Source organism: Misgurnus anguillicaudatus, chromosome 14, assembly GCF_027580225.2.
Source record: "Misgurnus anguillicaudatus chromosome 14, ASM2758022v2, whole genome shotgun sequence".
NCBI lineage: Eukaryota > Metazoa > Chordata > Actinopteri > Cypriniformes > Cobitidae > Misgurnus > Misgurnus anguillicaudatus.
The window spans coordinates 407,141-419,618 of record NC_073350.2 but is presented as its reverse complement, the minus strand read 5'-3'; the positions used below and the strand labels follow the sequence as shown (position 1 = coordinate 419,618).

The 12,478-nt window shown below is 36.8% G+C and overlaps 1 protein-coding gene across 2 annotated transcripts in view; it reads left to right on the top strand.

The window, feature by feature from the left end:
* Positions 1-12,478, top strand: part of phactr3b (phosphatase and actin regulator 3b) — a 362,484-nt gene that overhangs the window by 288,794 nt on the left and 61,212 nt on the right. Inside the window, exons 9-12 of one of the 2 annotated variants that reach the window (XM_055184983.2) lie at positions 4,893-4,948; positions 10,740-10,801; positions 11,036-11,176; positions 11,634-11,710. The exons of the other annotated variant lie outside the window; for it this stretch is intronic. Of the exons in view, the coding sequence (XP_055040958.1) occupies positions 4,893-4,948; positions 10,740-10,801; positions 11,036-11,176; positions 11,634-11,710 (336 nt within the window). The remainder of the gene's footprint in view (positions 1-4,892; positions 4,949-10,739; positions 10,802-11,035; positions 11,177-11,633; positions 11,711-12,478) is intronic. 2 annotated transcript variants of the gene reach the window in all.

The window sequence follows — 12,478 nt, the reverse complement described above, 5'->3', positions numbered from 1 at the left end:
GCCTAAGCTCTAACCCAGGATCACTCGCCATACATACCTCTGGTTACATTTTTGCTTAACCTAAAATATGTTGCCCTCACCATTTTGACAGGAATTTTTAAAATTACAAAGCAGATTCAACATACACAAATGTAATCCTGCTCATCTTTGTTAAGTAGATTTGTGCCGTTTGGTACTCATTTATGGTCATATGCAAGCAAATGTGCGGCATGCCTAGTGACTTACGCTGTCCTTGCAGTTTATTTTAATTAAACACAATTAAAGCATACAGATGTATTTTGATCATCCATTACTGTCCCCTTTGCAAGTCGCCACTATGTTCTTGTAAACAACAAGTTCTTGACATATATCGGCCAAACAAGATCAGTCCTGACAGTAAAGACATCAGACATTTATCCACAACAGTCATGCGCATGAACTGAAGAATATACATCAGTAATGTTCAGTATTGTCTGCTGTGTAACCTTAAATGAACCCAAACCCCTAAAAAACAAGCACCTCCAGTGCCAAAAGAAAGATGCAGTGAAACGTACCAGGAGCAATGTATTTCAGGTTATGTAGAAATTAAGACAGAGGTTCGTAATTCCAGTGAGCATATGTAGCAAAGCTTTCATCTAGACTGCAAGCAGAGGGCATTAATGGCGTTTGATAGGAAATGTTTAATATGAGTGAAACGGAATGTAAAACACAGGTAAAAAGTATGATGCATTTTGACATAAAATAGTGAATGCCATTAAAATTTGTGATGTTTCATCAGCACAATATATACTGTAATGTAATATACTTTAGCACTGATCCACCACACTGCTACAAATGAAAACTTCCACTTTTGGAAAATTGATTACTGAAAAAGGGCTGAGTTGCTCTGTTGACTGTATATAGACAGCTCCTCATGGCGGACATTGTTCATTTCCAGTTCTGGCCACATGAGGATAGAATCTATAGAATTTAAGGTAACAGCTGAATAGGTCAAAACTCTACAGTATGAGGTAATTAGTAGGCTAGTTTGAAAAAATTTGCATTTATAATGCTTTTAAAGTTAGCCAAGCACGTGTTTGTCTTAATAAAAGCAACATTTACTGAATTTACTGAAATGAACTGTTGCACCTCACAACTGTTTGAAGCGCAGCGGGTGCCATCTCACGCATGTATCACTTTTAAGAGTAAGTGTAGATGTGAAGGCGTTTGAAGATCAGACCTCATGTTGTTCTCTCTGCGGGTGATACAGGGACAGACTGAGACCAGTAACTCTTTGCTAAGGCCACATGTTGCTCCATTCTAAAGAGCAGAACTGGGAGCAATCTGGACATTTGATGAATTATTGACAGTGAGTCCAGAAAAAAAATGCTTTTATGTCTGAGCCTTTATGCAGCCTACTTATATATTTTTTCAAGTTGTACCTTTAGATATAGCATTTTGAATAGTTATTTTGAATATTATAGTTTTGCATACTGTACATAGCGCTGGTCATTATGACTAAAATTGTATTTCAGCATTTACCGTCCATTTCAGGATATTCAAACATTATATCTCAGTATGCTCTGAAATGCAGTACAAAGGTTTCAAGAAGAGGAACCATTGTTTTAGCCAAATACATAAAACAGTACACCTTATAAATGCTGTCTTTTTTTCAACCTAACGTTGGGTCAAAAATAAAAGGATAAACCCAGCCAATGAGTTAAATGAATTAACCCAGCATTTTTTGTTCGAAACAATCCAGCAAAGAATAAATTACAACCCAACGTATTGCGTGCGTGCGTGCGTGCGTGTGTGTGTGTGTGTGTGTGTGTGTGTGTGTGCTTATTAAATTGATTAAAGGGCACCTATGGTCCGATTCAAGATTTTACATTTCCTTTGGTGTGTTAGTGTGTATTAGTACATTTGAACGACATCCAAAAGGTACAAAGATTGTAGGCAAATGTTTACTTCTTGGGATTGGTGATGTAGATAAGATCGACATTATCATAATTCCTCCCGCTTCAGACTCATCCTGTAAGTTAACTCCTGCCAGCATTGCATCTTTCTAACATGTGAGCATCACAGTTCCGGTTAACATCAGAGGTATTCACGCCAATCACAATGTAAAGATTAGCTGGCCAATCAGTGACACGGCGCTTTTCAAATAGATGAATTTTCAGGAAGGAGGTGAAATCTGGAGCTACAAAAATGTACGGTATGTGGAAAATAATGTGTTTTTTACCATAAACCACGCGAACACATTGTGTTGTACCAAATACAAAACAGAAGGTTCTTATTTAGCAATGAAATAGGTGCCCTTTAATTAAATATACTGTGGTTACTGATAATATTTAAATATAATATCACATATTCCAGAATGAAAAACAACATAATATAATACGTTCAGTCGTTCTTATGCTTTATGCTTTTACTTTGTAGGACACACTGAAATCAAAAAGGTCCTCGAAGAGGCATCTTTGGAAGAAGTTACATAAACATTCAAACTCTTCCTTATCATAGATGTAAACTTTTAAAATAATCCTTGGCATACTTGTCCCTCCGGGTGTCCAGGACACACTTGGCTGTCAATCAAAGACACAATAGCCACCCCTGCATCATGTGAGTGACTGAAACTTCCTTCATACCATGGCCTCCTTGGCTGGGTCAAATAGAAAAGAGTAGGGCATTAAAGCACACATCAGTGGGCAATGTCAGCCCATGAAATTCAGGCTTACTCACAACCACTCACTGACAGTCCCATTAGGGTCTGTTCTTATAACCAGCTTATCACTCTGACACATTTGTGGGCCGCTCGATAAGTCCCGTCCTCATGTTTCATAATAAATGGAAGAAATGAATAATCTTCAGACTTCAGGGTTTTTGGTTGGCAAGGCTTAGAAGCTTTTCTGTGGGTGGTTAAATAAGGACAGCAATATGATTTTCTGCACTTTACACGTCAAAGCACCTTTTTTGATGGTATATTGTTTTAAAAATGCTTTTATCAGTATAGCTTCTATAATGGATCTACAGTACTGTACATTTAAAATAAATCGAATGTATGTAATTTCACAAATATTGAATATTTTAGGAACAAATGCTGGGGTTTAATGTTTTTAATGTTTCACACATTGTGGGATATTCAATAAGAATGAACCCATGAAGCTAATCGGATTGTACACTGTGTGTGCATTGTATTAGTGCCCTGTTTACTAAAGAAATAATACAAAGCTGGATAAATTCTCAAAAATTTGCAAAGTATTGTATCATGTATTTTCTAGCCTGTGGGTTGGTTTTGGGCATTTCACATACCTGATCAAGACAGCTAAAAGGGCTTTTTAAAATGTGTGCTTGATCAGTATAACATGCATTTGTTTATGTGATCATCATTTGATCAATAGAAAAATGTAAAATGTTTCTGTAACAGTGCAGCATTTATTATGTCAGGCAAATAGTTTGGTGAACAAGGGGCATATTTGTATTTTAGAACAAATTAAGAACCACTATGTAGCGACAGCTCCTACTTTAACTTCAGTGCAGGACAGGAGTTTAATGAGTTTTATTCATGACACAAGTTAAGAAGACATATAAACCAAATGTGTCACAAAAATGTTTAATAAATTCACTCTCTTTGTATTTTTATTAGTTAGGTTCATTGTATTGAACCCTAAACTATACTCTGCACTATACACATAGCAACTATGATTCAATCTTTAGTCTCTATGCCACCCGGCCTAGTAAACCTATGGAGTTTACTCCCATTTATTTTCTGTTCCCATACAGTTAGAACAGTTATGCCACGGATGGCTCATATTTTTGGGGTAATGGTCCCAGCGGTCCTGTACAACGCCTAACATTTTCAGGACCAACCGTGTTTGAAATATTCAAGTGGATCTGCAATTTTGAAAAGCAGCTTGTTATGAAGTAATTTTCATCTCAGTGTCTTGTGCTGATGAATCATGGTGTCATATTGTTCATCAACAATTGTGTTCAAATGCATCCTACTTGAGATGTGATGTGAAATGTTAAATGAAAATCTATTGATGGGGTTTTTGCTGGGTTGTTTCAAGCCAACATGCACCTTTTTTGCATTGTATAGAGTGTGTGCTGGGTACAGATGGTATCAATGAGGTAGGTATCAATATACCTCTTTGAGGTATTAATATGCACCTTAGGTAGCCTAAAGAAAAGGTGAAGTCTATAAACTTTATGAAAGGGAAGGCTACCGCCCCAGTGACAGCTTTTGTTCCTTTTTTTCTGAGAGTGTGCAAACAATTCGTACACTAATGCTGCATTCTTTGGTTGGAAAAAAATGTGACCTTGTCTGTAAAACGAAGCTAAAGTCGTTGTTTTTATTTTATTTGTACATTCCGTAAGCATCTATCATAGATGAGCGTAGAGATTTTGTTTGCACTAACTGCAGCAGTATTCCTACATGAGTGTGCGGGGGAATCTCTCCCGCTCGCGCCGCCCCCTTTATAAATGATGCGTGAAGGCTCTCCAGTATCACACCACTCAGTGAGTAGACAACTCAGGACCAGCATCACACCCTCATATCCTTTTCACTTTTATATTCAACTTTAATACAAACGGACGTTTTTACTCTTTTTCCTCGTCGATGAGGCTTTCGCGTATTAATCGCGCTCAGATGATCAAGTGCCATCTGCTTTATTCAGTCAGATCAGGGAATTTCAAGCGCAGATAATAATAACAAACAGGCACATTTCCCCGATGCGGATGCGCTTCTTCACATGTAACGGTCCGTGGCGATGTTTAGACGCGAGATGGGACGCGGAATGTGCCTGTAGCACGCGAGGAGCGCGGGGATCCCCACGCACCTTCCTTCTGACGCGAGCGTGCTGCTGATCACAGACTCTCACACACACACGTAGGAAACTGAAGATGGTCCAGAATGTGATTTTGGTGTTTTTTCGCAGGAGACTGAGCCAAAGACCAGCAGTCGAGGAGCTGGAGAGCCGAAACATCCTTAAACGTGAGTATGACTTCCGATTGATTTCAGCATCACTGATCTATATCCACATACTGTACACTAAATAAGCTATATACAATTTGCCAATGTTAGTTCAAAAGTGCATGCTTGTAGGCTACAATAAGACTCTTCATCTTGAAGTTCATTTAAAAAGTCAAAATGGATTTCTAATACACATTCTTTTTTGTGTAAGAGGTCTTTAAACTTGCATGTACTGTATAATAATTATATGAAAATTGAACGGCAAAAACGGGCAACTACGCACATACAACATGCTACTAGCAGTATAAATTATTTTGGTGACAGTTTACAATAAGGTTGTATTTGTTAATATTAGTAAATATTGTAGCTAACATGAACTAAAAATGAGAAATATATAGTTTTTTAGCATTTACTCATTTTTGTTAATGTTTGTTAATGTCAGTACAATTGTGTATGTTAGTTTATTGTGCATTTACCAATATCAACAGTTGCCACTTTTGATTTAAAGTAATGTTGAAATGAACACCGAAGAGGAAGATGCTGAAGACATTCTTGAGTCACGTTAGCTAATGTATTAATTCATTCTAACAACACAAACCTTATTGTAGTGTTACTGTTATATTAACTATAGTACATGCAAAGTGTGAAATAAGGGCACTGTAATGTATAATGTTGTGCAATATAAATGTTTAATTGTTGTATTTCTGAAGAAATTCTATAGAACCAATCAAAAATGAACGGAGGGAGAGAGTCATAAATGTAATTTTTAAATTGTCTAAAATAGAAAGATTATAAACACAGTCTGTCTAGATTACAATGTAATCAGTAATGTAATTGTGTCAGAATCTGAGGGCCAGACAGGCTGAGATAGATTACAGCAGTCTACACATGATCACTATCCAGATTAAACTGGCCTTAATATCAACGTTTCATGTCACTGCTTTTCAATTATGTAACGTTTATAAGTAAGCAACTCAATTTTCATAATTAGTGACTTTTAAATTAAAAAAAAAAAATCGTTTCATAGGTTTGTATTTTCTTTACTATCAAGTGTGTAAATTGCAAAAACTGTAAAACATTGGTACAAATGTACAGTTATTTATTTCTAATATTAGAGTATTTTAGCATAACAGCTCCTAAGTTGGCTTTTCATTAGTCAGACAGGCGCGTCCTTACTGCACTTGTGATGGGTATTGTTTGTATTGTATAGCTGAGCCCCTCTTTCAGGCCTCTATCTTGGGCTGTGGCACCTGTGCTCCCTGACTCTGAGCAGCTGTCTGCTGACTTTGGCATCTCCTATGCCTCCCTATGGGCCACGTGCACATGCTTAAGACATAAAAATGTATGATTTGAGATTTAAGGCAAAGCAAGGGCAAACAAAATGGAGAGTGTCCTGAAGCAATGTAACACTGAGCTTCAAAAAGTGGTTTATTGCAAAGAACAGATATACTGTGCGTCCTGAACTTAAATCAGACAAAACCAATCGCACATATTTCACAGAGGAAAAAGAAAAAAGAGGAACATTATCCTGTGCTGTGTAAGGATAAAGACCGTTAAAGAAATGCTGTAATCTGCAGCAAATGTATTATTTGTTGCTGCCACAGAAGGTCAAAGAGGGTGAGTGGGCTGTTTGTCCGGCTGGGGTCAAGTTATGACAGCTGGCAGCACAGTTGTTAAACAGACATAGCCTTTTACAGTTTTTCTCAATTGCTAAAACACAATTTCTGAAACCTTGCTCCTTTTTCTGAAAACATTAAACACGAAACCTCATCTTCAAGCACTATTTGCAAAACCTCTGACTTCTCTTGCAAAATGAAACTTTCGCCCCAAAACAGTTTTACCTGTGTGCAAAATTAAACACTGTTCTCAATTCATAAACAAAGTGATCAAAATTATATACACTATCAAACAGTGAGTAAACACTACACCAAAAAATAGAAAACATATGGTTCAAAACATATAGTTCTCAGGGAGTAAATGTTTACATATTTACAGTGTAACTCTCATTGTTTTGGACAAATTGCAAATGCTTTGATACAATCAAGCATATGATTATGTACAAATGTCTGATGTTTGCATTTTCAATTTAATTTTCATGAAAATACATTTTCTGGTTTCTGTTGAATGGTCTTACACCTCAAAACATTTAGGAATTAGTTCATTGTGCACAGCATGAAATTGTTGACCATATGTGTCATAATCTGTTACTGTAAGCATGAAGCATGTTTTCTATGTTTTTTTTTTTTTGTAAATGTGAACTGAATTGATAAATTCCTGTCAACTGAATCCTGAAATTTGAAGTCATTTTTTGAAATTTTTTATTTTCACTGTAATTTTTTTTTCAAAATCACAATTTATGTTATTTGTTTACAGAAAAAAAGGTGAACATGTAAATTCATCCACAGTTTACATAAAAAATACTGACACATATAATTGTGTATATTGACAACATGGCAACATTTTTACTGTCTTGTTCATGAACAATGACACACAGACTGCCATTTTGATGGAAATTTACTTTTGAGAGATGAACTCAGACTTTTCACCCCTAGTTTTACAGTACTATACCCTGCATTTCACAAACTTGTCTTTTGTTTCTGTGATACTGTAAAACAGTACAGTCAGTACTGTTAACAAAAGGAAAGTTCAGGTTCATACAATGTGTTCATTGTACAGAATACAGCCTAAAATGCACTGTACTTCTGTATACACTAGTGAACTGTCTTATATTGGTTGTGTCACATAATTTGAAACAGGTTAAATCCATTTTGAGTGGTTGTGTTTAATCAATGACATGTGTGATGACATTTGTATTTGATTGTTGCTGCTTGTGTTTAGCAATATGCATGACATGTGCATTAGAGATTGTGTTTTGAGAATGAGTATGTGTTTGGAGTTTTGCTAAAAAGCCTAATTGAGATCTGCAAATTGTGTTTTATGATGTGAAATGGTTTAAGCTATTGACAACAGACTGCACAATTAGATAAATGAGTTCAGGCAACTGAGAACTTATGGGTTTTAGTGTTTTAGCAATTGAGAAAAACTGTAATAAGGGTTAACAAGAGTGCACAGCCATTAATATAATGTTTTAAATGAAATATGAATCAAATAAATCAGATGAATATTAAAAAGAGTTAAATAATGTTAAACATGTTAAATAAGTCTTGAGAGTTGAAATTTTATTATAGATCTTATTGTGTAAGCTTGCCTGAAAACATACATTTTTACAGTTTTTCTTGATTGCTAAGACACATTTCTTGAAAGCTGCTCTGATTTTCTCTAAACTGTGAACGCAAAACCCAATTTTCAAGCTAGATTCACAAAACCTCAGACTCTTGTGGTCTTGCAAAACCAAACTTTCACCTCAAAACAGTTCAATCTGTGCTCAAAACTGAACTATTTTGTCAAATCAAAATTAAAAACACCACGGAACGGCCACTAAACACTACGTAGAAAAATAGAAAACACAATGCTCAGGACATGAAGCTGGAGAAATAAATGTTTATTGTTCACTGTATAGGCTAAATGCATGTTGCAAAAAAACCTGTGCATTTAGCACTTGTACAAAAAGTAAATCTTGTGCAGAAGATGGTCAATCACAGTAGCTCTGATTTCATCAGATATTACTGTTCTTTGTCTTCGCTGACCACCTCAACCTCCTCTCACACAAACTCTTCAGATTTCTATCCATTGTAGGGCCTCACAAATCAGTTCTCTCTGAACTGGCTTACTGTTTCCTCACATCATTAGCCACAAGTGTGATCAATTTTGAGTTGTTGTGTTCAAGTGGTGACACTTGTGCTTTAATTATGTTTGACTTTTGTCACCTGTGCTCACCATTATGCAGCACGGGTGCATCACAATAGGTGTGTTCGACTTCATGCGGCGCTGCGCAGACCCATAGATATGTATGTAAAGGCTAGATGGCTCGTCCGCGCTGCAGGCCAATTGAGTGCAACGTCCGCATTTTGGCGGCCATCTTGCGGCGGGGCGCTCGCTCGCTCGTGGCATTGAGTTTTAGTGATGCAGGTGCTTTTGGATGACCGTGACTTGCTTAATTTTTTACCGATTTTCAAACGGTTTGGTTTGTTATAAACGTCAAAGATGTACCTATGACACTGCATACCTATACTAAAAATAAAAAATTAATTCATGAAACATGTTAAAGCATCCAGAATTATAGCCACGTTAATAACGTTTGTAAAAACCCAAACCGTTTGAAAATCGGTAGAAAATAGAGCAAGTTATGGTCATTTAAAAGTACCTGCACCATTAAACTCAATGCTACGAGTGAGCGAGCGCCCTGTCGTGGGATGGCCGCCAGGTGATGCCGTTAGGGACTCCGCCTTGAGCCATCTAGCCTTTATATACATATCTATGCGCAGACCGATCGGCGGCTGACTTGAAGCAGTGCATTCCGGTTAGTATTTTTGTCCGACTTCAGCTGGCGCTGCAGGCACGTGACTGTGTCATATGGTTTTTAAGTACCGCGAGAGCGGTTCGAGATCAGCCGCCTGAGTTGGCCAGCGCATTTCCCGAAGAGGAGCTGCACGGGCTGTAATGACGACACAGCTGTTTCACCATTGGTCGGATTCACCACATGACAACAATCACGTGTGTTTCGTGCTTATTTTCACGCCCTCAGTTCCACAAATGCTCACAAATCTGTATTTTTATAACAGTTAAAGCTCTTTTCATGTAGTCGCGATGTTTTATTGTGTCATCTTCATCAAAATAAAATGGAAATAGAAATGAAAAAACGTAGACCACACTTCATTGGTATTTAAATAATTTATGCTTATTTTGAAATTTATTATTGTAAAAACAGATGATGTAAGCATCTTCAGTTCCACTCATGCTCATACACGGACATTCAAAACAGTATAATTCACTTTTTATGTAGTTTACATCTTACAAATCATGTTTATTGCGATAAAGCAAGCAAACGGCACGTGATCAGCCATGCCTGACGTAAATGCAGCAAACTACGGGAAGCATAGCGCGTCCGACTTCACGTCTCCGTTTTCAGCTCCTCCCCACCTGCACGCGGCTAATCTCGCCGATCGGTTACATCCAGCCACAGCCGATGTCGAACACACCTAAAGAAAATGTGTTGGCAAGTTGTGTCTAAACAGGTGAAAAGTGCTTATGGTTTTCCCAAAAGAGTGATCCCAGGTGAAAAATAATTCTATTAAAAATATACTTTAAAAAAGTATATTTTCTACATTTTGTACTATTTTGTCAAATCCAAGTATAGTTAAGTGTTTTTTAATTATGTATTAACTTCTATTTGACTACACTTTGTGTAAATAGTATACTAAAATGAAACAACTTTTTTTTAAACTTCAAGTGCACTAAAATACAATACTGAAAATCAAGATTCATGAGCAATTAAGCACCCTTACAGTACAATTGCATTGTATTGCCATTTTAACGGAAATACAATTAAAAAGACATTGCAGCACAAATTATAGTTGTGTTTAAGTAAATTTTGTGCATACACTAAAAGTATACTTTTAAAAAGGACATATTAAATACTCTTTAAATAAAGCACAGCAAGTAGAAGCATACTTGTTTTATACTTCATGTACTTCAATCATTTTTCTAATACACTAAATTATACTACTTTTTTTTTTTTACCTGGGATTGATTCAATAAGTGGGTTCAGGCAACTGAGCATTTGGTTTAGACAATAGGGTTTAGTGTTTTAGCAATTGAAAAAAACTGTAAAAAGCATGAATAATTTCTTTGTTTGCCTCCGGTGTGCATTTTTGTGCATTTTCTCAGTGAGTTTCTGATTTTGTATTTGCAGAGAGGAATGACCAGACAGAGCAGGAAGAAAGGAGAGAAATCAAGCAAAGGCTGAACAGAAAGGTTTGTGGACATTGATCTCAAGTTCTGATGCAAAAATAAGCACAAACACATTCTCGCTGACAGAGCCTTACATACAGTTATTGACTAAAAAGACACGATGATGAGTGTAGATACTGGTACTAGTTCAAGTTCAACATTAAAATAAAAATGTTTGTTATTCCGTTGAAAAAAATATTTGCTTTATAAACAGAAGCGGTCCCTTTAACTGACACGCCCTCTTTCTTCTCTTTTCAGCTCAACCAGAGGCCCACCGTTGATGAGCTGCGGGACAGAAAGATCCTGATCCGTTTCAGTGACTATGTGGAAGTGGCCAAAGCGCAGGACTATGATAGGAGAGCAGATAAGCCCTGGACGAGATTATCTGCCGCAGATAAGGTGTGTATAGTCAAAACTCATAAAAGAGTGCCACCTAGAGGCCGCACATCCTTCTGATCTGCTGCGTTTTTATTGGATAATGAAACTTAAGTTTGACAAAATTTCATAGAAAATGCAAGCATTTAAGAGGAAGTATGAGTATAACTTGTGTTGTTGGTTTTTATTTCTGCAAATTCCCTATGTGCCCCCTATCATGACCATGATCTAAAATAGGTTTAAGATATACCAGCATATAGAATGCGGCTTATTGGTACCACTATTGGTGGCACAATATGACAGCATTTATAGGTTTAATATTTATGATTTAAATGATTTTTTAATAGCTGAAAACTGTACCTTGCTTTATTTGATGTGATTTTGTGCTTCATCTTATTCTGTGTGACTGGCTGCACTGGCGTGTCTGTGTTTTCGAGTGGCTGCTCATCCGGGACTCATTTCTGTTGTTTATGCCTTGCAGGCTGCGATACGCAAGGAGCTGAACGAGTTCAAAAGCAATGAGATGGAAGTTCATGCATCAAGCAAGCACCTGACCAGGTCCGTTTTCTTTTCTTTTTTATTTGTGTCTGTATTTTATCATGCATTCATGTAACTATTTATAAAAAAAGGATTGCATATACTGTACATTGGATTTTCGCCTCAACAGATTTGCATGTTCTTTTGAATAACAGGTTAAGGTGTAGGACATATAGATCAATACAGGAGGTTGTTCTAAACATAGCCATATCTTCTCCCATTATACAACTGTAAGATGTGTACATTCAGCACACACTAGCGCTCACAGACATGTATAACAAATGCTTGCTTACATTTAGCTTATGTGTTTAATGTTAAAGGAACAGTATGTAAGAAATGTATATCAATTAATTATGAAATGGCCTTGATATGTCACTAGACATTAAGAAATCATTTTCATTTCAAATACTTATATCACTGACAACAGTAGTCTGGTCAGGATATTGTCATTTAAAAAGTGGAGTTGCAGCCCTCAACTGATGTTTATGTTGTCATTTTGTGTATTGGCCACCAGGGGCCCGTTTCAATAAGGAGGTTCAACCAACTTGGAGTTTAAACTTGAACTCTGAGTTGACCTACTATTAGATGTTAAACTCTTATTTTTCGTTTACATAACAGCTGATCTGAGTTAGTTCAATCGACTCTGAGTAGGTTGACTCTGAGTCAAGCGCGTGCACAGCCACAATGAAAAGCCATCATCAATGGAGCTCAGATATTACGATTTACCATGGCAACAGCACGTGACAAAAAGGTCTTAATCATTTTTACTACTAAAATCGAAGGTGTTAC